The 26624-nt window shown below is 41.9% G+C and overlaps 1 protein-coding gene across 1 annotated transcript in view; it reads right to left on the reverse strand.

Annotated features, from left to right (window-relative positions):
* LOC100117476 (aromatic-L-amino-acid decarboxylase) overlaps positions 1–26624 on the reverse strand; it is a 745226-nt gene that overhangs the window by 506970 nt on the left and 211632 nt on the right. Inside the window, exon 6 of the mRNA XM_031925521.1 lies at positions 23168–23293. Coding sequence (XP_031781381.1) covers positions 23168–23293 — 126 coding nt within the window. The remainder of the gene's footprint in view (positions 1–23167; positions 23294–26624) is intronic.

Genomic DNA, 26624 nt, shown 5'->3' on the forward strand with positions numbered 1-26624 from the left:
ACTTCCTGCTCTCTGTTGACAACGGGATCTGATAATAGGATTGTTTCAGATCGATCTTTGATAGATATCGAGCACTGCGTAGCCTATCTGTAATCGAGTCCATATTAGGGATTGGATGCTCATCCTTAATAGTGACCCGATTCAAATCTCGATAATTGACGCAAAACCTCCACGTTCCGTCGGCTTTGCGGATCATGACAGGTGCGCTTGTATAATCGCTCGCCGATCTCTCTATGATCCCTTCAAGAAACAATCTCTCAACTTCCTCGACCGCGGCTTGCTGTTTTGCTGGAGATTCACGCCGAGGCTTATGCCGAATCGGCGTGAAGTCCATCAGCTCGATATGGTGCTCCGTAAGATGCGTGAGCCCTATCGATGAGCCTTGGTTTTTAAGGATCTCTTCCACGAGCTCTCTCACCTCCGCTCGCTCCTCCTCCGTGATAGTCGACAGGCCGGCACACTCCGCGTACACGGTAGCTTCCTCTTTGTTGTTTATATCAGCAAATGGTCGCCACTCGCCCTCTTCCGTACGCCACAAACCTCTTCCCAGTCGCACGTCGCAATCGAACTTCTTACAAAAATCCATTCCGAGGATCATTGGTTGTTCGAGCGACGGTGCAGCTTTGAAAGATATGGCTTGTTCTTTACCTCCTATATCGAGTATCATCTCCAATTCTCCAAGCACTGAGTGAATGTGCCCCGTGGCTGTGCGGAGCTTAGTTGTGCTCTTCGTTAACCGCTCCCGAAATCTCTCAGCGATTTCTGGACCAATCAACGATAGAGTTGCCCCGGGATCGAGCAGTGCCTGATACACATGCCCGCCTAGGCTCACTGTTAGGAAATTTCTATTTTCCGAGTTTGCTCCGGCCACCACTTCTCCCTCATCCGCACTTTCCCTCGTGCTAATGCCTGGTACAAAAAGCGGTTTTGGCGAGCTTTGAAGTCTTTCGCTACTCGCAGCGTTTCGTCTCTCGCTCTCTTTCTCTACTTCTAACGTTTTGAACCATCGGCAGCCTCTAATGTCTAATTGGACTGCGGTCAGGTCCCCCCTTCTTCTCTCTTCCTTCTCGTTTTCGCTCAGTAACCTCGTGGCCTTCTCCTCAACCTTTCTCAACTCGGCAAACCGACGCGCTTCTTCCTCGTCTTTCTTCTCGGTTTCGTCGAGCTTCACGAGTGGCTGAGCGAACGTAACTCCTCTAATCTCCTTTCCTCCCGTTCTTCCTTGTTCTGGGGGCGCCGGTTTCTTTATTTCTGGGCCCCCAACTTCAAGTTTCCCAGAGCTGTAGTTATCACACGACAGTCGGGGCACGAGAGTAAAGTGACGCCTTCTCGTCCGCACCACTGACAATGGGTCTTAGGAGCGTCCATAGTCCAGTGCACAGGAGTTGAATTTGTATGCGCCGTCGGAGGAGTTGTGCAGTTCCTCGAGGTGTGCCCCTTCTCTCTGCATCTATAGCAGACTACTTCGGGACACTGCGAGGCGCGATGACCAACACGGTGACACGTGAAGCACGCGCCGAGAAACTCTCCCGCGCTCACGTTGGTCGGTCCTAATGGCGATTTACCCGCCCCCGCCGCTGGATTCCTTCCGGTGCGTGGCTGATTTCCTCCGCCCTTCGGTTTATTCGTCGAATCCTGGCTTGATGCAGCAACTTTTCCCGTCGACCTTGATTTATTACCAGAGTCGACGTTAGTGCTTGCGCTCGCGACTTTTTCCGACTCAGAAGCGGACGCTGAAATCGTAGCTTTCTTAGCTTTCGACTTCTTGCCCTTCTTCTGAGTCTCCTCACTTTCTTTCTCTTTGTCTACCGTCTCGACTGCAGCGACCTTAGGCTTAGTCACCCCTCCTGTATATGCCGCGCCGGGAACGTGCATCTTCTCAGCTGGCAATGGCGGAGCATAACGACTGTCCAAGTCTCGCTGCTTCTCCCACCGGCGGCCATACTTCTCAAGATCTTCTAAGCTATCAATGAGTTTATCACCGATAGCCTTCCGATACTCGGGTAGAATATTGCGATACGCTATCTGCAACAATTCTCTTTTTGATGGGGGTCGATGGAAGCGTGACACAATGTACTCAAATTTGGCGAGAAACGTCGTGATTTTCTCACCTTTGTGTTGCGTCCTCCTCCTCAAATCCTCCATTAAATCTTCCCTGTCATATTCAGTAACGTAGCGGTGCTTGAATTCTCGACAAAACTCCGTCCACGTCTGAATTTTCTCTCTTTTGGCTCGGAACCAACGGCCCGCCTCGCCCTGGAAAATACACGGCAACACGTTTATCCAGTCGACATCTAAAGCTCGAGTACCTCTCCGGCAATTACTTAACCTTTCCAAAAACTCTTCTGGGTCCTCGTTTCGGCCTTCGCCGGTAAACTGGAAACCCCAGTCTTTGAGTTTTTTTGTGATATCTCGGGCGCTGTCCATTCTCTCATTCCGAGAACCTCTCACCGAGAGTCTTCCCGTCGACGCATGATTCGAGCTATGCTCGAATTCGCTGTCGCTGCCGCTCAATAAACTCAAGCTTCCTCTCGGACTTCGTATTCTCGCGGCCCTCTCTTTCCTTTCTGCCTGTCCTCGCTCGCTTCTCCGGATCCTCTTCGCGCGACTCTCGCTCGTGTGAGGAACCTCCGACTGACTCTCCGAACTCCTGTCGCTTGGCCTCGTTCTGTCGAAGAACAATTTTCTCTCTTCTCTCTGGTTCTCTGACTGACTAACGGGCTCCGCTATTCTCTCTTTTCCCCACCTCGGACACTGCAAGGTTGGCCGTTTTATAGCCTGCGTCGAGGTTCGTCGGAGACCTTCCGATCTCATCTCTTCCTCTCTACGCAAACTGTTTTGCTGGCGAATCACTTGGCACGCTTTGTTCCATGCTTCTTCGCGCACTTGTTGGAGATTGCGTTGATGCCGTCGTTGCACTTCTTCTTCCTCCTCCTCGATATCGAACTCATTCATCACCTGATTAAAAACGCGATGGCCTTCAAGTTCGAGCTCCTCTTCAAGGGCCCTCTCTCTGGCTTGCTCGTAGGTCATTCCGTTCGCGCGGAGTTCCCCTATGCGAGTCACGCGTTCATTCAAGCGTTCGTTCGTTTCCCGATACCGATTCTCACTCTCTCTTTCGCTTTCAGCCGAACTTCTTCCCGCTTTTGAGCTTACTGACGAGCTTTCCTCATTTCTCTGCTCGTTACAGTTGGCTGTCGCAGAAACATTTCCTCCCGCTAGAGTGGTCGATGGCGTATACCACCGCTCTCTTCCTAGCGGAGGTCGGCTTTCGGCGACAGGAACTCTGCTCGAAATTTCTCTGAGTCCCGGTCGGGCGATAGGTGATTCGCCTATACCTCGTACTATTCGAGCCGAGAAATACTACCACGCTCCCGGATGTCTCCCTGGCATGCGGTTCTCAAACCGGTATCCACGCGGTGCTGGAGTCGGAGGCGATATCAAGTTCCCAATTACTGCCGAGGTAATCGGTCGTCCTGATAGCGCCGCCGTAGCAGTCACCAGGGCCGCTCCAGCCCGTGAAGTGACTACACTCGACGACGTCGTAGTCGCCACTGCCGTACTCGGTGGCACGTTTAAATTGACACCACTTCGGCGATCGTCTCCTCCGTTCTCGCTTTCGCTAGAACGTGGATGGATCAACCTTACCTGGTTGTCATTGTTTACTCTTCTCTTCTTTCCCTTCTTTGGTGGAATTTCTCCCAAAATACGCCGCTCTATTTCCTCGCTGGCTATCGCAACTCTCTCGCCTTCGATATCCCACTCATACCACGGCACTCCTTCCAAAGTCGGGTTGGCTTCCGAAATATACGCGCGCAATAATCGATCGCGACGAACCTCAACAGAGCCACGCAAACCAAAACCTCTGGCCTCGAGCTCTTCATCGAGTTCGTACTCTGTCAAACGGCCGATTTTAAATTTCATCGCGCGAAATTCGCGCGAGCTATGCATCAGCCGTTGCATTACGGCGGCATGCGTTTCGTTACTTGCCGCTCGATTCATCGCGCTTTCTCACTCTCACGCACGCTCTCTACGCTCCCAATTTCTCCTCCTCTCCACCTCGGCGATCACGAATTCCCCACCAGGGATGCCAATTGCGACGCTGTGCCTCCCAACACAGGTGCGCAACACTTGACGCCTCGTACGCGCCAAGATTTTTCGTTAATCTCGGGATTTAATGTAATCGCCGGCGTTTGGGAGAACGTGGAGGAAAGAAGGAGGAAGTAATCACACAATTTATTAACTTGTATTGCACGTATATTTATCCCAGCCCTTCCTTACAGCGTGGTGGCCGTAGCCGCCCACACACAATAGCCACGCAGGGCTCGCCGTCACACCTCTACTCTCATATACGCGCGCACGCCTCGAGTCTCTCGCCTCTGACGTCGCGCAGTCTGACCCGTCTGCGCTCTCTCTCTCTCCCGCTTCCGAATTTCGGCTCGGCGCGACCCGCTCGAGTAGCGATACGGCCGGCGCGCTCGTTCTCTCTCTCGTTCTCTCTCTCTCTCTCTCCCGCACGGATACTTGCGAGCACAGCGCGCGCTCACGGCAGCGTTGTCGGCCGAACCAACGCGGCCCCCCCTCTCTACTCTCGAGCACGCACACACGTATCGGCGCGCTCACTAACAGCTCGCGCCGGCGGTCCCGGCCTGGCGAGGCCTAAACCGACGCCGGCGTAGCTATCGGTTGTCCCCTTCCTTCTCTACTCTCTCCCGCTCTTCTCGATGCTCGCGCGCACCGACTTTGCCGCGCGTTGGCAGCAAGCCCGACCTGCTGCTACCGAGCAGCGAGGACTTCTCGAACGCCCCGATGCTTCTCTCTCTCTCGCTCTCGCACACACACACTCTCCCGCGATCCTTCTACGCTACGCTGTTCTCTTCTTTTCCCGCTCTCGTGTACACTGGCCCGATGCCCCGCGTAGACGACGTCGAGGTGTACGCATGCACCGTACACCGCTCTCTCGTCTCACTCACTCTTTCTCGTACACACTCGCGACTTTCTCTCTCTCTCTCTCTCGCTTCTCTCGGCGGCCTAATGGCTCGCACCGAGAGTATCCCGAGCAACCCAAGAATTCTTACCTGGTGTAGGAGAGACGAACACCAGTCTCTCGTCCCCCAGTGGAAGCCTCGCTAGCCCAGGAGGTGCTGGCTTCCCGTACTCTTTCTCTCTCGCTCTTCCTCTCTCTCTCTCTCTCTGCAGACAGGGGAATGAAGGCCTGGCTCCCGTTCCGGCTTCCTTCCTCTGGCTGAACGGCTGGATAGTCGTCTCCGGGGAGGGATCTCTTCCTCGGGGCGATGGTCCAGGTCGTGGCGCTGCTGCTCTCTATCTCTCACTCTCACTCTCTTCGTGATTCCCTCTCGCGTGCTCTCGTCACTTCGAAGTGTTATCGACAAGGCTCGGAAAGGAACTGCCGAGCCGCTCCGCCGCGCGCGCTCGGCGTCTCGCCGTCGTCCGTCGGGCCCGGCTGATAACGTAGCCCGATTGGCTGCGCGAGGCGCGAGACGTGCTAATTGGCTGCTCGTTTCGCGCCAGCTCGAACCGGCGAGCTCCCCCCTTGGGTACGTCGGCCAGCGAATTCCACGAATTCCCGGGACGTAGTTCGCGTCCGAGAAAACGCGGGCCTCGCTGGAACCGATCGTCTTTTCTTCCTCGCATCGAGTGAGGTTGCCGCGCAAACAGCAAAGCGCGATTTGCTCGGCTGCGACGTACAACGTCGCAACCATGAGGGTACCGTGGTAGAGCTTCGCCAGCGACTAGTTCGATATGCCCGAAAGAACCCGCAAGATTTCATCGGGAAAACAGAAGATCCAAATGGGTATGACGAAGAAGCTGACCTAAAGCAAGACCTAGAGCTCGAACGCTATGAATTGATCCAACGAACACTTGAAGAAACCCGCAACGCCGGACGCTCATCCACCCCGACCGGAGATCCACCAGAAATATCACTTGGAGAAAATAAAGTTCTCGACCAAATACGCAAGTGGAACTGTCATTTTGAGGGAAGAGACGTCTACTCTTTCCTAGAACGTGTCCGGGAACTACAGGCATCATACGGATTCACCAGTGAACAGCTGCTGCGTGGGGAAGCCCTGCAATGGCGACGCAACTACGACAGCGACTGTCGAACCTGGGAGGAGCTCGAAAGCAGGCTGAGGAATTTTTATTTATCGAGCGGTGAGCGGCGGAATCTAACCAGACAGGTCGCCGAGCGAATTCAGAAACCGAACGAGAATATAAGGGCTTACTGCAACGCATTGACCACCCTGATGAGAAGAAGAGGAGGATATAGGTGATAGAGCAACTCGATAATATATATTACAATATGAAACCCGAGTTACAATTACGGGTGCGTCGGGAGGAGATAACCGACGTACCTCAGCTCATACAACGCATAGAAGAATACGAAGATATCGTCGCCAAACTCCACGAGCAAGAACGAAAAACCGCCATCAATAGCGCATCCACGAGTAAAAACACCACGAGTAAAATCACCACCGATTATTACAACCGAGCCGAATGCTGTTGGCGGTGCAAACAACGCGGCCATTCCCGCGCCGACTGCAAGAACATAGCTCGGAAGTTCTGCTCCGTATGTGGAAAGGACGGCGTTCTCACAAGAGATTGCCACGGGATCCCGGATCGTTCGGGAAACGCACCAAGGGGCGGCTCAGAAATAGAGGGAGACAGCCCCAAGACTGCCGATACCTCGTAAACGTACAAATCAATCATGAAACGGTGCGGGCATTAGTCGACCCAGGAGCAGTGAGTTCATTCGTGACACCAGAAACTGCCATGATAGGACGAAACAATGGTTGGCAGCATGGGAAGCAAGAGACAATCGCCACGCTGGCCAACGGCTCAACAACCGAACTGACAGACTACGTGGAAGGTAAAGCGACGACCCTCGGCGCCACCTTCAGGAGCAAGTTTATTGTCATGGAAGGGCTACGTCATGAAATGCTATTGGGGATGGATGCGCTACGCAAACTGAACATCCGTGTAATCATAGCCGGAAAGGAATTACAACCCAACCGGTCCAATGCCTCGGTACTCTCTATCAGCAGCGTCGGCATTCAGGAAATCTCGCAAGATCAACAGGCACGAGTGGACGAACTCATCCAATATGAGAAAGAACTCTTCGGAAGTATCCAGGGCCCCGCTCATCGAATACACCATAAAGGTAACCGAATCAAATCCAATCAAGCAACGCTACTGCCCAGCCATGCAACAGATAATCGACGAGGCGGTCGAGGAGATGTTACAAGAAGACGTGATTGAGCCATCCGACAGCGATTGGAGCTCTAATATAGTTCTTGCCAAGAAAAAGGATGGAAACAGGCGCTTTTGCATCAACTTCCAGGGCATCAACAAAATCAGCATCAAAGATGCGCACCCGTTACCGCAAGTTCACGCGACGCTAAACAAACTCCGGGGGGCGATGTACCTAACCACGATCGACCTGAAAAATGGATACTGGCAAATCCCGCTGTCAGAAGAAAGCAAGAAGTACACCGCTTTCACTGTCCCCGGAAGAGGTCTAATGTAATTCAAGGTGCTTCCATTCGGTTTACACTCGGCACCAGCAGCATTCATGCGGCTAATGAATGCAGTCATCACACCAGATTTAGAACCAAATGTGTTCTGTTACCTCGACGACATAGTCATTGTTACAGAGGACTTTGAACAGCACTCTCCGCCGATTACGAGATGCCAAGCTAAAGCCGAATTGGGAGAAAAGTCACTTTTGCAGAAAACAGCTGAAGTACCTAGGTCAAGTCGTCGATGAGGAAGGACTACACACAGACCCAAAGAAGGTGAGGGCAATCGCCGATCTTCAACCACCAACGAACCTCAAAGAATTGCGCCGGTTTTCAGGGTTAATATCATGGTACAGAAGGTTCATTCCGCTGGTAGCAAAGAAAACGGTCCCCCTCAACAAGCTACTAAAGAAGAAAATAAAATGGGAGTGGGGTCCGGACCAACAAGAAGCGTTCGAAAAGCTCAAGGAAGACCTAGTGCAAGCCCCGGTCCTAGCATGCCCAGATTTCGCCAAGACATTTGTATTACAAACCGATGCCAGCAACGAAGGGTTGGGGGCAGTCCTAACTCAGGAAGAGGAAGGAAAAGAACGGGTGATTGCCTATGCCACCCGATCGTTAAACCAGGCTGAACGGAACTATTCAGCAACAGAAAAGGAGTGTTTCGCAATAAAATGGGGAATTTGGAAGTTCCGAGAATATCTTGAGGGCTATCATTTTGTCGTCCTGACAGATCACCAGTCTCTTAAGTGGCTTGAAAAGATTGACAACCCGTCCGGCAGGTTAGCCAGATGGGCGATGGAATTAGCACAGTGGGATTATGAGGTCAAATACCGGAGAGGCAGTGATAACACTGTCGCATATGCTCTATCCAGACAACCAGTAGCTGTATGCAACATCGATATTAAAACGAACTGCACATGGTACACAAAGAAATTGACTGCCGTCCGACAGGATCCAAAAAGTTATCCAGAATACTGCATAAAAAATGGAGCACTGCACCGCCATATCCTACATACGTTGGATTTTAACGACACTGACACGACCGAAGACTGGAAAATCTGCATACCCACCGAAAAGAGAATCGAAGTGTTAAAAGAATGCCATGGCGATCTAACCGCAGGGCATCTGGGAGTGGCCAAAACACTGCAGCGGCTGGCCCGGAGATACTACTGGCCAGGTATGCTACAAGAAGGAGCTAAGTATGTACGTAGCTGCATAAATTGCCAAGCTTACAAAGCTCAGCAGCAGACAAAAGCGGGCACCATGCACGCAACCAACATTGAGCACCCTTGGGAGATGGTCTCGATCGATCTTGTCGGACCTCAGCCACGATCCAACAAGGGAAATATATGGCTACTGGTAATGCAGGACAGATTTACCAAGTGGGTGGAGCTAGCAGCACTTAAGAAAGCAGACAGCAAGGCCATAATGAAAGGCCGTCACGTGAATGAAAAAATTTTCCTGCGCCATGGTTACCCCAACACGCTAGTCAGCGACAATGGTCGGCAATTTGTCAGCAGGGAATTTGAACAATTTCTGGAAGAAAATGGGGTAAATCACCGGAAAACCTCACCGTATAGTCCGCAATGCAACCCGGTAGAACGGACCAACAGGGTGGTTAAAACAATGATCGCCCAATATGTAGGCAAACACCAGAAAAAATGGGATGAAAATTTACACGAACTAGAATTTGCCTACAATACCGCAAGCAGTACAGCCACCGGCTACACTCCGGCATACTTAAACACGGGAAGAAAGTTTAGAACGCCAGGTAGTTTTCACCAGAAAGTGGGATCGCAGCATACTACACCGTTATCCAGTAGAATTCAGCACATAAAGGATGCCATTGAATTAGCAAAGGTGCAAATGGCCCGTCAATTCGAAAAGCAACAGAAGCGTTATAACCTTCGGCGACGGGAATGGAAGCCGAATATCGGTGACAAGGTAGTCAGAAAGTTGGTAACTTTGTCGAGCAAGGCCGACGCACGAAATGTCAAGCTAGCCCCAAATTACTCAAAGCCACTTACGGTCAAGAGGCAGGTGTCGCCGGTTATATTTGATCTACAGGACGACAGAGGGCGCTACGTGCGGCATATACACGTGAAAGACCTCAAGCCCTTCACCGACGCGGAGCAGGAGCTATAAAAGCGCCAACAACGAGAAACCTCGATCAGTCGTCAGCCCAACGCCGAGAAGGATGGACAACCAGCTAGTAAGAAGCGCCCTCGTGAGAGCAACACCGATGTCGGTGGAGATATCGGTATACGGTCAAGAGTTTATCGCCGTCATCGACACCGGAGCCCGGATTTCTACCCTAAGTTCAGAAGCCGCGGAGTATTGTTTAGAGCATGGGGCGGAAGCATTAACAGCAGAATCAACAGTCGAACTCCGTTTCGCCAGCCATTCCAGCAGCAGCATCCGAAAGACTCTACTAGTACAAACACAAATAAAGGAACTCTTGCTGACGAGTCTGTGGGCAGAAGTAGAGGAACAACAGCCACATTGGATTATAGGCATGAATATCCTAGGACCCGTACATGCACGAATCCTTATGAGCCCGGTCAACCGAGAAAAAAGAACCAGAGGCGAAAATTCAACAGGCAACAGGCACAGCGATTACGATGGCGCAACACCGACGAAGAACTTGGAAGTAACTCCGAAGAAGAGGAAGGTAGAAATTTAGTTCATATAATCAAATTAAAATATTGTATTTTAGTCATAAGTTAGAATAAAGCGACAATAAGCGATTAGGTAGAATTTAAGTCAGGGTAAACCAGTAGTTTGCAACTAATCAAGCTAGTATTGTAGACTTAGCCAAAAATATCACTAGGATATAGGAACTAGGCTAGTTCGATGCCTATGCGCAGGAACATTGGGTCTGCAAACACAACCGCTACAGAAAACCCGAAACCACCGAGCGCGATCAAAACAAATAGCCGAAGAATCGTGAAATTTTCCCGGCAGAAGTAAATACACAACAATATGAAGGAATTGTCGCGCGTGGAGAAAATGTAAACATGCGAAATTTCGAGAATGTCTCACAAATGCACACATGTACACGTAGCTAGATTATAAATAGAGACGATAAAGGGCGCACCGGCAGTACAATGGAAAGCTTCGATATTGAAACTCTGGACGATATTCTCGAGCTGCTGGAGGCCGATCTCCCAGCAAACGCACTGGAGTATAATCCGAGCGAGCCCGTATCGGCGCCGGACTATACTCCATCACCGATCGCGCCGCGTCCGTAACCGACACTGGCACAAGAGCCAGTGCAGGGGCCAGCAGGGGACAATCCGCGGCCAACGACAGCAAAGCCGCGGATAATCAGCGACATCGTGGTGCCTCCTCTGCTGCACCTCAAGCCGGCACCAAAAGTAAGAAGGACGGGGCCGAGGAGTACCGCACGCCGCGTGACAGCTGGGAGGAATCACCGGGGACCACGACAGAGCACGATTGCAGCTACGGTCGACGTAACAACACCGCCATCGTCACCGAAAAGTCATCCCCCGCCGCCTGTCGTCACGCCCTCGCAGCCACCTCCACCAACACGCGACTCGACGGCCGGCCTCCCGCGTCACTCAGTGAGGCTGCCGGATGGGCATACCGTCGCTGTACCAATCGGCGTAAAAAAATACGTCGTGCGGTACAATGGCGTTAAGCGACTGCTCCGCCTGGTACCAGCGACGGGAGAAGTTCGACATGTGGGCAAGGCCAGAACCATCGACGTGAGTCTAATTTATAGTTTTAAACGCGAAGTGTTGCTTGCCGACATTCTTTTTGTTTAGAGCGCGAAATTTTTGTTACACGTAATTTCGCGCTTCGTAAGAAGGGGGAGATGTGACAAGACACGAGTCTCGCACATATAAATATACATGAGGACGGCCGTGATAAACATAAACATGCGCAACGCGCGAATACACACGACGCGAAATGGGCGCGCGTGCGCAACATTCACAAGGCGAGTCCGCACGAGCGCGAAGCGCGACAGCCGTCAAACAGCTCAGCAACGGCGCGCCAGGCGGCGCGAGCGGCGTACACGCTCAGACGTATCCACACCGCGCGCCTTTATAAGGCGGACAGCGCAACACGGTAGACAGTTCTACTCGAGCTCCACTCCAGGTAGCATCGTACGCACACGTTACTACAGGGAACAGCGAGAGATAGATCTGCGCCGACGAAGTCGTCTCGTGAGCACACCGAATGAAATCCTAACCTTCAAACCCATCACCGATTCGCCATACCGTCACCGTACCGAAACACCGTAGCCGTAACCACCGGCGCATTGTTGTAGCGAAGTCGCGTAGATATTTTCGTAAGTTGTTAACAGCGCTAGTTTAAACAATTCAATTTGTAAAGGCGAAATATTCTTAACCAAGCGCATAATTGATTTCTGTTTCAGGCGGGATTTAACAACTGATTCCCAATTACTATTATCTACTTAAGGAAATATATTTTGTTAACATTAAAAACATAAAAACAGACTCTTTTATTGCCCCTTTCCCCAATCCAGATCCTGGAACCGACTGACTGTCCAAATCCTGGGGAAAGTTGAACCGTTACAAGGTCATTGCACCTGCCAAGCAGAAAACTCAAGCCGATGCAAGCACATAGTGGCTGCATTGTAAACAGGTAAGTAGTGTGACAATATAAATTATAGGTACATAATCATAAATTGTTTTTACATTCCTAGAAAAACTAAAGAAAGTGTAGAGGAAATAGGCTGTGCAGACTTGCGTCAACAGTGGAGAACTATTTGAAAAAAAGTTAGTAAAGCATATGCAGCAGAACCATTTCATAAGTTCTGTCATAGTAGCCAAGCACAAAATCATTTCACTAAGTCCCCAGAAGTGAAAAAACAGATTTTTAAATTGTTACTTGGTACCAATGTTGAATCGATACTTGTACAACATACAAGATGCTACATATCATCCATAAAAAGTGTGAAGAGTACAAGTAGTAATATACTTCCACCAAACATTTTAAAAAGTATATCGAAGAGTAATGTACAAGAATCTCCTGTGATATGTGATCTGAATGCAACGTATGGTTTTATTAATAAACAACTTTCTCAGGATTTATTAAACCTGCTATACAATTGTATTTGGTCAACGTATATACCGAATTTTAGAATAGGACTTACTAATCGAAAGCAAGCTCTTTAATACAATAATAAAGTAGCTTTAACACTAGAAAAGTCCAAAGACATTTTTATATGTACTGCCAAGCAGACTATGAAAACTTGATATGAAGAGAGAAGTCGAAGGATCACTGGATCAATATGTTATGCTCTGTATACGTATAATAAAAAAGATCAGAGCGAATCAGAATGGGACAAAAAGTTAAATGTACTTTACAAATCTACGTTTAAAGGCAGTGAACATAAATTCCGTGGCCAAGAAGGAGAAGTGAAAGCTGAATTAGCATATGAGAAGTTGACAGGTGTTAAAGTGACAGAAGTGGGCTTAATTATATTAAAAAGTACCCTTGGTTTGGATATAGCGCAGATGGTATTGCTAATAATATCCTTGTCGAGATGAAATGTCCTCAAAATAAAGACAATCTTCAAGCGTATGATTTAATCAGAATATTAAAGTATATAGAGATTGAAGATACCAAACCCAAGTTAAAAAGTCGACATCAATATTATGCTCAAGTCCAATTAGGTATGCAAGCAGGCTCAAGTCCAACTTAAATTAACTAGACCACAAATAAGAATCATTATTGCATTAAAATATTTCGTCATATCCCACTGCACTGTTGATTTTGAAATATAAAAATTCTTTAAACGTTGAATACTATTTTCCACACGAACCCTTGCTGCAGCTATTTTTCTTGTTCTTAGACTTTCTTCTTGTGTCATTTGACTAGTCACTTTGTGTCATGAACCCTTTGTTCAGCATTACTGCATCCTGACCAGGAATCATTTTTTCTACTAGTCCACTTTGCAGAAACATTGATTATCGGATGCTCTGCCGCCATAACACTTGCTACAATAAGAAATAAGGCCTGATGGTGTTATTCCAATAAGTATTTTAAATGTCTGACGTCCCTTGTAATGCGAATATATTTTCATACGATACTGTAAACATTTGGATTTCTGTACTGCAATTTCAGTACAGTCTAAAATTATCCGAGTGTTTTTAAATTTATCAAAGCAGGTTGGTAAATTTTGCTCAATCTCTTCTTTGTCTGGAAAATATATTGCTTCTTTCAATATGCAAGCTAGCAGATGAACCATTTCTTCAAAATAATTACAAGCTGATTGTTTTGTTATCTAAAAAACACTGCAAGACACTGAAACGACAAATCTAATTTTAATTTGCAAAGTGTTAATACGATTCTTTCCTCTAAAGTGCGCAAATGTTTATTACTTTCTTTCTTAATTATTAACTTTGCACTTTCCAGTAGAGCATGAAGAGTATCATATATGATTCCAGTAAAAGCATGTAAATCCTTATCGGTTGTAATACAGCAAAATTTCGCCGCGCAACAACGGAGTTCGGCGCGATCGGGGTAGAGAGTCTCAAGGCTGTATGAATGAGAAAGTGTACGTATCTAAGTGCGTCGTTTATTTTTTGAGTGAACGATGAGAGAGGAACAGTGGCTGCGACGGACAAAAAGGACAACGCACGTCGCCAACTTGCGAGTGAGAGACGCAAGGAGACGACGAGCAACGTTGGCGCAGCAGCAGCGACCTTTCACCTCGACAGGGCGTTCAAGTCGGCTCCGCGCACCGTAAGAGTTACTACAGGTTCCACGATCAAGAGTTATCTTAGTTTCTGCGAGTGAAAGGCTGCCTATGTGTTGCGAGAATTTGAATTTAGCAGCTATCTTCTCCGATATTGTATCCACGGGGATATCTGTGCGCATGCGCGACCATATCCATACCCATATGTAGCTTGCTGTGTTTCGGTTAATCGATAAAATTCATCCTCAGCGTGTGGTTCATTATCATCATCTCGACCTTCTGAATCAAATCTGGTTCTTTTTAACGAAACTGTTATAGATTTTTTGGGTTGATCAACTGTAATTTCTGCTCCAGAAGTAGATGCTACTTGATTGTCACACTGCGGTATGCGATTTCGGGTGGAATTTCATTTCCATAATTGGATATATCGTCTGTATCACAAGAACTGTTATCACTCACGTTTACTTTTCGGTTAGGTACGAATAGGTTATAAATAAGACGTCTTGCACTAATGATACACAATTTCGCAATCATACATATGTAAAACAAATGACAACGACAGGATAGGTATCCCCACGCACGCTTCAAATGTTCCCACGCACGTTGTGAGAGAGTGTGCCTAAGTCGATGACTTTAGCGCCAAAACAAATGACTCTAAAGTCGAGCTCCGCGCACGCTGTTATGAAAAATCTTGTTGCTTTGAAGAAACTTAATTGAGAATTAAACCACCAGTGCACATTTAAATCCTTAAACTACTAATTCCTGACGCGCCTATTCATACTCGAGATCTATTCGCTTTGGAAGCTGAACCGACGCCCAACTAAGAGAAAGAGCTGGTAGCATAGCAGGGGTTTCTTTGCTTAATTAATAAATAGTTCGCTTGCTCTCTAATTCGTGAGAGTTTTTACTCTGAGCCAAGTCGTTTTTTTCCCGCGAAATTTGTGCAATATTAATTTGACTTCTCAACCTTCCCTCACTCATTTCACCATTTTAAATTGAATATATACATATATATTTTGAACTAATTAGCTTTTCTTCGAACGTTAATGTAACAGTTACATTTTAATAATAAGTATGGGCTATATAAAAAAAATCAATTATCTATTGATCTATCATCTGTGTATTTTATAATATCTTATCTATTGATCTATTATCGATAAGGTATTATAAAATACTATACTGTTTTAATCAAATTTTCGTTTTGATAAAGTTTTTTTTTGCTATTTTGATTTGAGAAATATACAATGTCATTGTTATCCACATCCACCCGTATGATTATTTCAAAATCATGAATACAATTATTAGTTGTTTTATCGGCAAAACTTATTATTTTATTACCTATATTGTTTTTTAATTTATTTTTAGCAGTTACTTTTTCTTTCTGTTGGATTCTGAAATAGTTAAATCTTGATTGCTGTATATATAATACTTTAAGTTCAATATTAATTTTATCAAAATTAAAATCAAATTCAGCAAGTTTCATTGTGTAACGTTTCTTATAATTAAAATGTATGCAATTGTTTTAATAATAATTTTATCTTTATAATCTTTTGATATTGAAAAACAAATGGGAAAGTTAATGTATCATACATTCTAATCAAATGTGCTCGCATTTTACTGATATTAAATTGAACATTGCACGAGCAAATATTAAATACAATAGCGACTGCAAAATAATGCTATAGTAAAAACACCGCAATCATAATAATTAGTCTGATACTGTACTTCAAATGATATGCATAAATCTTTATTTGGTAACAGCCTATCAATTAAAATTTTATGATCATCATCAAGACATTTTTTGTTAATACTATCAAAAATTTGTATTATATTCCCTATTGAAAAACCTCATGTGAGATCTCACGTCAAAATCGCATCTAACCAATTTTTTGTTTTTACACGTTTTAAACTATTCTTAGTCAATTAGTGACTTTTAAAAAAATTAAAACTCAGGATATTTTTCAAAAATTGTACTTCATTTTTTTAAGTCAAAATTTGTAATAAATTTTCAAGTTCAAATTTTTCAAAAATGCCACTAATTGACTAAAAATAGTTTAAAATGCGTAAAAAACAAAAAATTGGCTAGATGAGTTTTTGGCGCAAGATCTCACCTGAGATCATACGTGAGATTTTTCAATAGGGCTATCTTTGTACCAGAAACAAATCCAGTGTCTGTTTGTTCTTGAGCCAGAAAAAAGTATTTGAATATATTCCTTATATCTATTAATAGGTTAAATATTAGACAATCTCTGAAAATTAACTGCAGATTGGATATAAAAAATCAAGTAAATTTTCAAAATGTTGTTGAATTCAAATACGTGCAAATCCAGAAAAAACTGGACACTTTTGGGGGTCTGAGTGAACGAAATTGAAATTTGAGGGCACACCTCCCACATTTTTGGATTGCTCCTCCAGACACTGAGTGGGTAAAGTTAAACCATGGCTAATTTTCGTTTATTTTTCCCATGTTCAATTCCCATAAGAGAATTTAAAGTGCCCGGCAAAAAAATAAGTATTTCGTAATCGCGGGTATCCAAGGTTTTTCGGGTTCTGGGTGGCCTAAGGAACCCAGAAAAGTTGGTCTGGGAGGTGTGTTCTCAAATTTCAATTTCGTTCACTCAGACCCCCAAAAGTGTCCGGTTTTTTCTGGATTTGCACATATATGGTTATCATTTAATTGAGTGTGTTCGAGGGGACGCTTTTCACAGTAGTCATGGACTGGAATCTCCATCTCCTGGTTGGTACAAACTCACCGAAGTTCATAAATATGTTCCAACGAACTCTCAAGTGCGTTGTGTGAGTTAAAAAAATATTACCTTCTTAATATTTATATAATTTATGCACATAGAAAAAGATTATTTCGAAGAATTCGAAGAACTGAAAAAAAAGTGTAAATATTATAAAAGAAAATAGCACGGCTGTTACTGCGGCAACTTTTTTATACGAATAATGACGAAGCTAAAATTTTTGAAACATTTCCCTGTCTTGCAAGTTCTGTAGGAAACATATTAGTATATTCGTATTATAAATATTCAAATTATGTTTTTAACAATAAGTTTTGTTATATATATATGCATTGTTTTTTTAAATGTACAAGAGGATTTCCGTACATTTTTTGAGAAACATATTGACACATTCAAAATAAAGTGGCCTGTTATTGCCAAGGAAATTGTTCAATTTGCTCAATAAAAAAAAGGGATGTTCTTATAAAGAACATTTTAAACTTTAATTAAAGTTGCTTAAACGAAGGTATACAATTATACGTAAAATTAGTTGCATATATATATATATATATATATGCAACTAATGTTTATATATATATATAAACATTTTTTTTCAGATAGAACTTCTATTTTGGCTTTGAAATTATTACCATACCTATTTAAAAAAATAATTAAGCAGTCTGTAAAATCTTCTGCACACAAGAATCGGTACCTCGAAAAAGAAGAGATTGAAAAATCATTTCTAATCCATATAACCATAAGATTATTAAATAAGTATAGCTAAATATTGATTTATTTTTTACGTATGTATAACAATTAATTTGATCAATTCTAGTTTGTATTTCAGGAAAGTGAACGCTTTAGCACACAATTAGAAGTAGAACAAATTAGATCAAAACAGCTGCACATAGATCACAAATTGTTCGTAAGGCCCTACGTTGTTATTTGTGGAGAAGACTTAAGTAGGATCACAAGTTTATTCGTTGTATCGCACACATATGTTTCAAGTTGCTTCCCCAACATAGGCCGTCGATATATGCCTCAAGTGTGTAAAAATTGTCTACAAAAAATGTTCGCACATCTGCAGCAACCTATGGCAATTTATACTCAGACAAGTTTATACGTTTGATGTTCCCGATGTTCATAAAGGGGTTATAGATTTGGTCGAAAGTTTGCAAAAGATAGATTAAAAATATAAATCTGATGATTACTGCGTAATCATTTTCAGTATTATTCGTTTTAATAATTTATTAATTATTTATTTTCGTAAAATAATTATTTCTAAAAGTTGTTGTGATAGAATATATCATATAATAATATATTAAAAATGTCAGAACGTTTCGGTACTTCTGGTGAATTCTCTAAAAAAGTTCTTTTAGATAAGGAAATTTTGAAGTTAACTTTAGTATTATATAACAATTCTGTTTTATCGCGGAGTGCCGTAGATTTTGTTATTGGACAGTTTCCTAATTATACTGACGATGTACTTATACCTTTTATGCAGGATAGAATAAAAAATAAAGTTACAGATCCACAATCTTATAGTAAATCGCAATTCATTTTAGAAGAAAGTAAAGGCCTTTTCAGTAATCATTGCACTGAACATAAAAGTTTACGAAAAGAATAGTCAATATATACCCCCACAATTGTTTGAAATTAGTCAAAATAACGTATTTGTAAAGGTAGCAGATGATGTAGATCTTAAAGAAAAATGTATTTATGCAGCTCATATACCGCTGCAAAGTACTCTACAAGCTTTTTTTCTCTTCCTGGAATATTTTTGGATACCATGAAATATGTAAATAGTCTTACTGAAAACAATGACTGCTTAGCTTATATTATGCAAGGAGAACTCTGGAAAAAGAAGTATGATAATAGAAATGAAATTGTTTTTCCGATTTATCTATATTTCGATGAGTTTGAATGCGGTAATGCATTCGGTAGCCATGCTGGAGAAAAAAAGGTAGGTGGAATTTATATTTCTATAGCCTACTTAGCTCCTCATTTAATTGCCAAATCTAAAAAGGTTTTTCTTTTATGCTTAGTTCATGCTAAAATCATGATAAGTTCACTTAAAATCCTCTGGTAATGAAGCGATTTTTCAAAAATCTATATAAGAAATTAATATGTTATGGAGAAGTGTCATTATAATTAACGTTAATGGACATAACTAAACGGTTTATTTTGAATGCCCGATAGTTTTTGGAGACAATTTAGGTACAAGTACCATTTGTGGTTTCAATAAATCGTTTCTAGCAAATTCATACTGTAGAATTTGTCAGTGCCATAAAAATGTTTGTCAAACGTTATTTTTTGAAGTCGAAAGTGCATTGAGATCGAGGCAAAATTATAATATTGATCTGCCTTTAAATAATCCATCAACCACTGGCATTCAAGAGAACTGTATTTTTTATTCAATAGACAAATTTCATATAAAAGAGAACCTCTATTACGTTTTAACAGAATTGATCAATAGTAATGTGATATCACTTATTATTATATTAAATAATAGAATAGAAAGTTTTTCTTAAAATCAGATTAAGTTAAAAAATAAACCTAGACCCTTATATTTTAATCTTGGTAAATGTGAGAAAAGTAAAGTAAAAAGTGGTGTCTAAGTCAATATCTGGGTCTTATGATCGGAGACTTAATCACAGACAAATACGAGTATTGGAAACTATATCATTATTACAGAAAAATAATAGGTATTTTAACGAGTCCAGTGGTGTACAAGGATCAATTAATAATCCTTTAAGAACTGATACAACAATACAATGTATTGTATATCAGGCTTTTCGGAAAGTTAAAACCTAAAATGCACTTCTGGTTACATTACGTGCGTCTTATTAAGTTGAATGGCTCTCTCGTACATTATTCTTCGATGAAGTTTGAGCGTGTTCATCAAAGCAAAAAAAAAGTAGCGTTGGGAACAAGGTCAAGTATAAACTTGCCTTTGACTATAGCAATACGTAATCAATAGCAATTTTCCTATTACATCGCAAATTATAATGGTTCACAAAGCGGCGTTGTTCTTGGTTCTATACAAAAAGAACAAAATGTGCACTTCTTTTAAAAAATATTAGATCCTACAATAGCAAGTGAAACCCCTGTATATACTTTAAAATATGTCGAAATTTTTGGTAAACATTTTTCAAACAGTACAGTGTTTCTTACACGTTTTGATGGCAATAGTCCTCAATTTGGTATGATAAAAAATATATTTTGTTATAACAAAAACCTTCTTCCTGACACAAATCTTCCATACAATTTGATTCAATGATTTTTTTCACGCATACGAAGTAAATTGTATAATAAATAATGCGTACGTTTAACAAGTTTCGACTACGTTTCGTGCCACCATCCGACCGTAAGATTGACGTGGTAAAAATATAGACGTGTGAAAGCGCGAGCCGAGCAGCACTCACACGTTTTGTACACAGGGTTTGCCATTAGGCATGACTGGGTACGCTGCACTCTTGGCTAACGTCCGAGACATACCCAGTTGCATACATCGGTCGCAGCGTCAAATATGAAGGCAGCGTCACGAGAAGTTACACGTCTCCTCGTCGGCGGGAAAATCCCCTTTTACGCCGATGCCGGACAGAAAAATCTAGAATTAAGCATATATTTAAACATACTAATATATTTAAACATACTAATATATTTAAACAAAATTTTTAAACATCTATTAAAACCATAAATTTAGTAGGAGAAAGCTATGTCCCAAGAATTGGCAATTCTAGACTGGATTTATAATTATTACTGTCTGCATACACTCACATCCATACAGACATTTTTTGAAATCATGATTTAAAATGCCTGATTTTCATGACTGATATGCTGCACTGCTATCTCTGCTGCTACAACTGATTTGCTGAAATTTTCTCCCTGAATACAGTTTGAATTTAGATTAAATACGCATGCTACTAACAACAAACAGCAAGTAATTGCAAAATTTTCTTATCATCAAGGTTAAGAAAGTCTTAAATCCAATTTTCACCTACCGAGTTAATAGCTAGGTCGCACGCTAGAAAAATACTTAAAACTAAATAAATACAATGACTTGTACAAAACAAAGAGACAGTTGTCGTTCATTTTACGTCCATTTATCACTATGTAAAGTTTGAAACAAAAATATTAACGCATTAATAAATGGAATTTTAACGAAAATCAGTAGTATGTACATGTTGGAAATTTGATTCAAATATCATTTTTACATGCATTGACAGATTGACTGAAAACTTTGTACGGATGTTGATAAATACTAAAAGAAGAACAACTATGTTCTGATTTTGTGTAATTTGAACAAAATAAAAGTAGTTTTATCATCACCTAGGCGGAGCCAACACCTAGCTGCGGCTGTTGGTTGACTCTAGATAAGCGAGCTTAATGACTACAGATACATTCTGCGCACTATCTGGCGACCGGCTGATGACATATTTAAGCCAGCATGCCTTGCAAACTTCTTGTTTCATTATAAGTACGTAGTTCAGATATTATAAGTACGTAGTGGTTTTTTTCATTTGTGAAGATCACATCATACCTATATGAAAAAGATACTCAAAATTTGAGGAATTACTCCCAAAATCGAGAGTTTACTCGCAAAATTGAGTGTTTAATCTGAAAATTTAGTTTTACTCTATTAAAACAGAGTGTATCCCTCTCGAAAAATCTCACGTGAGACTTAAGTGAGATCTCAGATTAGATCTCACGCCAGAATCTCATCTAACCAATTTTTTTGTTTTTTCACGCGTTTCAAACCATTTTTAGTCAATTAGTGGCTTTTTTTGAAAAATTCAAACTTCGAAAATTTATCACAAATTTTGACAATATAAATAAAGTCCAATTTTTGAAAAATTTTCTAAATTTGAATTTTTTTTTTTAAATCACCAATTACCTCAGAATGGTTTGAAACGTGTATAAAAAAAATTGATTAGATGAGAGTTTGGCGTGAGAGTTAACTCTCAAAAGTGGGTGTGTACTCTGAAAGATTGAGTGTTAACACTTAACCCTTGCGAAAAAAACTCGATATTTAAGGGTTAACTTCCGAAATAACTAATAGTAAATACGATAGATCAAATTATTTATTTTATAAGGGTTCACTCTCCCTTGTAACTTTTTATGTAAATAAATAGATCGAAAATATAATAAATCTACATATCATAATAGTAAGAGAAAATTCCTTGAGTCAATCGCAGTGAGCTATATGATATTATTATTATTATTATTATTATTATATATATTTTTTTAAATTATACAAATCCAGGAAATAATTGCCCTCCTCTCTATTATCATCTATTCATAGATTTAGACTCAAGGGTTGGCTTTTACAGTTCAGCGTATACTCTTTAATATTGAGTATTAACTCTTGAACATTATGAGTTACTCTTACAGTTACTCTACTCTAAATACTTCTTAAGGTGTTGTTGGAGCAAACTTTACCGATTTTGACCCTAACTCTGGCCGTCTTCATTTTTTACTTTATAATAAGAATAAATTAGAGAGATCAAAAGTATTTCTCATTGCTATTCACCATATTACATTGTGAATACCTAGAGAGAATGCGGTACTTTTGATACAGCATTGCGAAACAGTATATTGTGCAACAGGAAGAAAATAAGCTATTTCTAGAGATGGTCAGGTGTTCAGCACAAGCCGGATTTGGGAGCGTCGGAAGCGCCACACCCAAGTCGAAAAAGCTTTTTCCCACCTCAGTCATGAAACGATAGCGTTGATGCCTCTTTTCCAGACTCATACAAATTCATAACTACATCGTGCACGACTCAAAATTCACGATTATACAATTTTCATGCATGAGGAAAGGTCCTTCATGCCTTCATTGGAAAAAGGTGCCCTCGGCCCTGACTTGTACTAAACATATTACCCTCACTAGAAATGGCTTTTTTTCCTAAGAGCATATAATTTTACAGATATTGCAAGGATTTAAAAAAATAAAATTCGAAAAAGTTATGTATGATTTAAAATAAATTGTTAAAAAATTATAATAAATGATAAATTTAACCGTGTTTACTCCTGTACGCTGTGTAAACGCCATGACCCTACAATACTTCTGGTTAGCAGCTTAACATTAACAGGAAATTAACTCCGGCATTCAAATCCGTCAAGAAAATATCAGAAGCTATAATTAGTTTATGACTTTATTTTGCTACTTCTGAATTATTAAACGAAGTTCAATGATGTTTTTAACTTACCCCTGGATATTTTTGGCAAAGAGGACCAATTTCCTCTAAATTGTCAAAAGAACAACAAGCTGTAGTGCCGAGGGTCGTAGATACAAAAAATGGTACATAACCTGCTGATACATCGTCTTCAATGGCCTACAAAAATAATTTTTTATCGTTAAAATCTTTTAAATAATGATGCTATGTCAAAAACATATAACAATAAAAATATAGCTAAAAATATACCTTTATTTTAATATACTAGACCAACTTTGTAAAAAAAACCGGCACCATATACGAAATATCTGTATAGAATCATCTCTATAAAAAAATGACTTTTACCCAAGTAAAAGGTTAGACGATTTTGATGTATTTCGTACTACCATGCATGCCAATAACATAATATAACATAATAACATAATTTCGTTTAGAAAGCAATTACAGATTAAAAAAGAACTGAGATCTATCAAAACAGTCAATTTTATTACTATATTTTTTTCAATCATTATATAGCAAACACAAAATTGTTAACTTCGATTAAGACTTAAGTCAAATAATTTCTGACTGAAACTTAAATATTAATATATTGTTACTTACTACGTTACTTGTCATGCCCGTTTCATTTTATTTATGATGTTGTCTATCAATAACTGCATATTTATAAATATAATTTAAAAAATAGTATTCAACATGATTTAACATTCATTTCTTTTATTGAAACAAAATACAGAATTTACACTTGTCATGTAATTTTTATTCATTTGGAAATCAAAATTTAGAAACGAATTGTAGAAATTAAGAAACAATTACTTTTCAAACAATTTGTATTAACTTTTAGATACTCAAAAACTATATATAAATAACAAGAATGTAGTTACTAATCAAGTTAGTAATACATTTAAAATCATGTTTTAATATATAAGAAGAAAATTTTAGTTGTTCACTTATAAACAAAATAAAACGGGCATAGAAAGTGACGTAGTAAGTATATAAAAAGTATTTTTAATTAATTAATTATAACGTAGGTTTTTCATACAGTTACCGTCTGACTTTAGTCTACGTTACAAAGCCTCGCCGCACCGAATTCTCGCCGTCAAAACCCAGGGTGCCAGGCGCTCACTACTAAGCACCAGAGTCTCGCGACTCCTTATCTAGAGATTCGGGGAAACAAGGGATTGTCTTATTAGCTCAGCCCCGCGAACGGTACAGGAGAGGGCGGTTCGGAAATAGAGAATTCCGCACGTTAGCGATAAGATGACTTTATTTCCACAGAATACACTAATTCTTTTCTCGTTAGTCAGTACACTCTTAATTTTGCTTTACACCGCAATTCACAATATAATCTCGACCTATAAAACCACGTAGATAGCCGTAAGATAACTATCACGTATGACACGAAACGAGACTCTTGCGCGTCCCAAGGTCTGGTCGTAACCCGTACACACACTCACTTCACACTATATCGCCCGACACAAAATCACTTAACCTCATTACTTACTTAACTAATCTAGCGCGAATACTACAGACGCGTCCCGATAGTTACACTATCAGACCTCTCCCTGCGTCCGATTACTTACCAGGAGACTCACGATTATTGATAAATAACTTCGCACGGCACAATCCCTTATAATTTAACCTTTTATCTCTTAGATATCCGGTATCTCAGTTAACAAAGAACAGATAGCCACAGAAAGACAGCCGTACAATGAGATAGCCCTGATCGAACAAAGATAGTCACGTTGGCGACCCAAACCGTGGAGCTGCACGCCCGCGAAAAAGGCTTAGGCAGAAAATCGGAAATGATCTATAAACCTTTGTTCCACGGAGACTTGGAGAACCAGTCCAACCACGGAATTTCCACACTTGATACACACTAGGAGAAAGCACCGAAAGTTGCTGAAAACTTGCCCGTCGAAGATCAGTCAGAGCAGCAGAGTGCCGGTCTCGCCCTCGGTGCGAGCTGTCACGGACCCACTCTCCCGAGCTGCCGCAGCGCTTTCGCCTCTTGGTCGTCACAGCACGGGACTACCGTCTCGCTCGCCCTTGCTTACTATAAGTTCTCTCTCTCTCTCTCTCTCTCTCTCTCTCTCCTTGAGTGCCCTGTCGAGTCATTGACCCTTCATCGGCTGCGCCCACCTGGTCTGTCGTCTTTCCTCATTCCTCCTTGACCTTCATGAAGCTGACGACGACTGGAGTTCCTTTTGACCTTCGCGAACGTCTCTCTTCCTCCGGCACTGTTTGCTCAAAATAAAACTGACGCGAATTATATCCATGCATACATACATTCAATCGACCTTGGGACGCTCTGCCCTGACATCTCCCGGACAACCTGTAACATGTTACGCAATATATTAATATTTAAGTTTAAGCTAGCAAGTATTTGACTTAATGCTTAATTAAAAACAACAATTTTATGTTTATTATATTATGATTAAAATAATATACTAATAAATGTGAATTTTTTGATTGATCTCTTTTATTTTTTAATTAGTTATTGCTTTCTTAACGGAATTATGTTAACATAATTATTTTGTAACATTCTGTTATTGGCATGCATTGTAGTACGGAATACATCAAACGCGCCTAACCTTTTACTTTTGGTAAAAGACTATTTGAATGAATGAAGATTTCATTTCATTTCTCTTGTTGTCATATTTTATTGTTGTTTTAAGTAATAGTTTTAAGGGAGCGGCCGTGGCTCAGTGGAGCATCCGTGGCTCAGTTGGTTAAGGAGCACGCCTGTAATTCTGGGTTATCCCCGCCACACAGGCGTTAACCTGGGCAAATCCGAAACAGTGGTAGGGACCGAAGGTAAGGCAGGAATTAAGATAGCCAACCCGATGCATTAGGCAGGGAGCGCTGGCCTTACCAGTGTGGAGCTGGTCTAATACGGGACCTTCTCCGGGGACAGCTACACTGAGAGACGGACTGGATGCCCTCTCGGGGGCAGAGAGGGCATCCAGTCCGGCAGGCTTAACCAGCAAGGTATGTCTGAAAATATGGTCCTCACCGAAGAAGTCTCTCAGGGTGGAAAAAAATGAAGGTATGGGATATAGTGTGGTAAAAAAAAAATAGGATTGGGTACTACTTCCACACAGAGGTGGTGGAAAGCCCCCGACAGCTGGGCCGAAAGGCTGCGCCAGTAATTGAGAGATAAAGTAATAGTTTTAAGGTAAAACAATTCATTTGAAATAAGTAGATAAACTTACAAACTGTCAGCAAAACAACTTATTGTCTGTGTCAAAAAGGGCTATTTTTCAGGTTATTAAGTAATGTTTACAGCGTACGGCATCGCTTTCTCACTATTTTCCATCGTATTGTTTGTCTGTTTTTTAAACTAGCCTTGGCAGCACACTCAGATCACTCAATGTTAGGATAAACGCAAGAATTTGAACGTATTCGTCAGTTCTTGTTAATTTAAACAAAAATAAGGGTATTAAAGTGCTCCACCAAGACTTCATTTTTGGCTATCTCATACATCTAAATG

The sequence above is a fragment of the Nasonia vitripennis genome (genome assembly GCF_009193385.2).
Source record: "Nasonia vitripennis strain AsymCx chromosome 2 unlocalized genomic scaffold, Nvit_psr_1.1 chr2_random0010, whole genome shotgun sequence".
In the NCBI taxonomy this organism is placed as follows: Eukaryota; Metazoa; Arthropoda; class Insecta; order Hymenoptera; family Pteromalidae; genus Nasonia; species Nasonia vitripennis.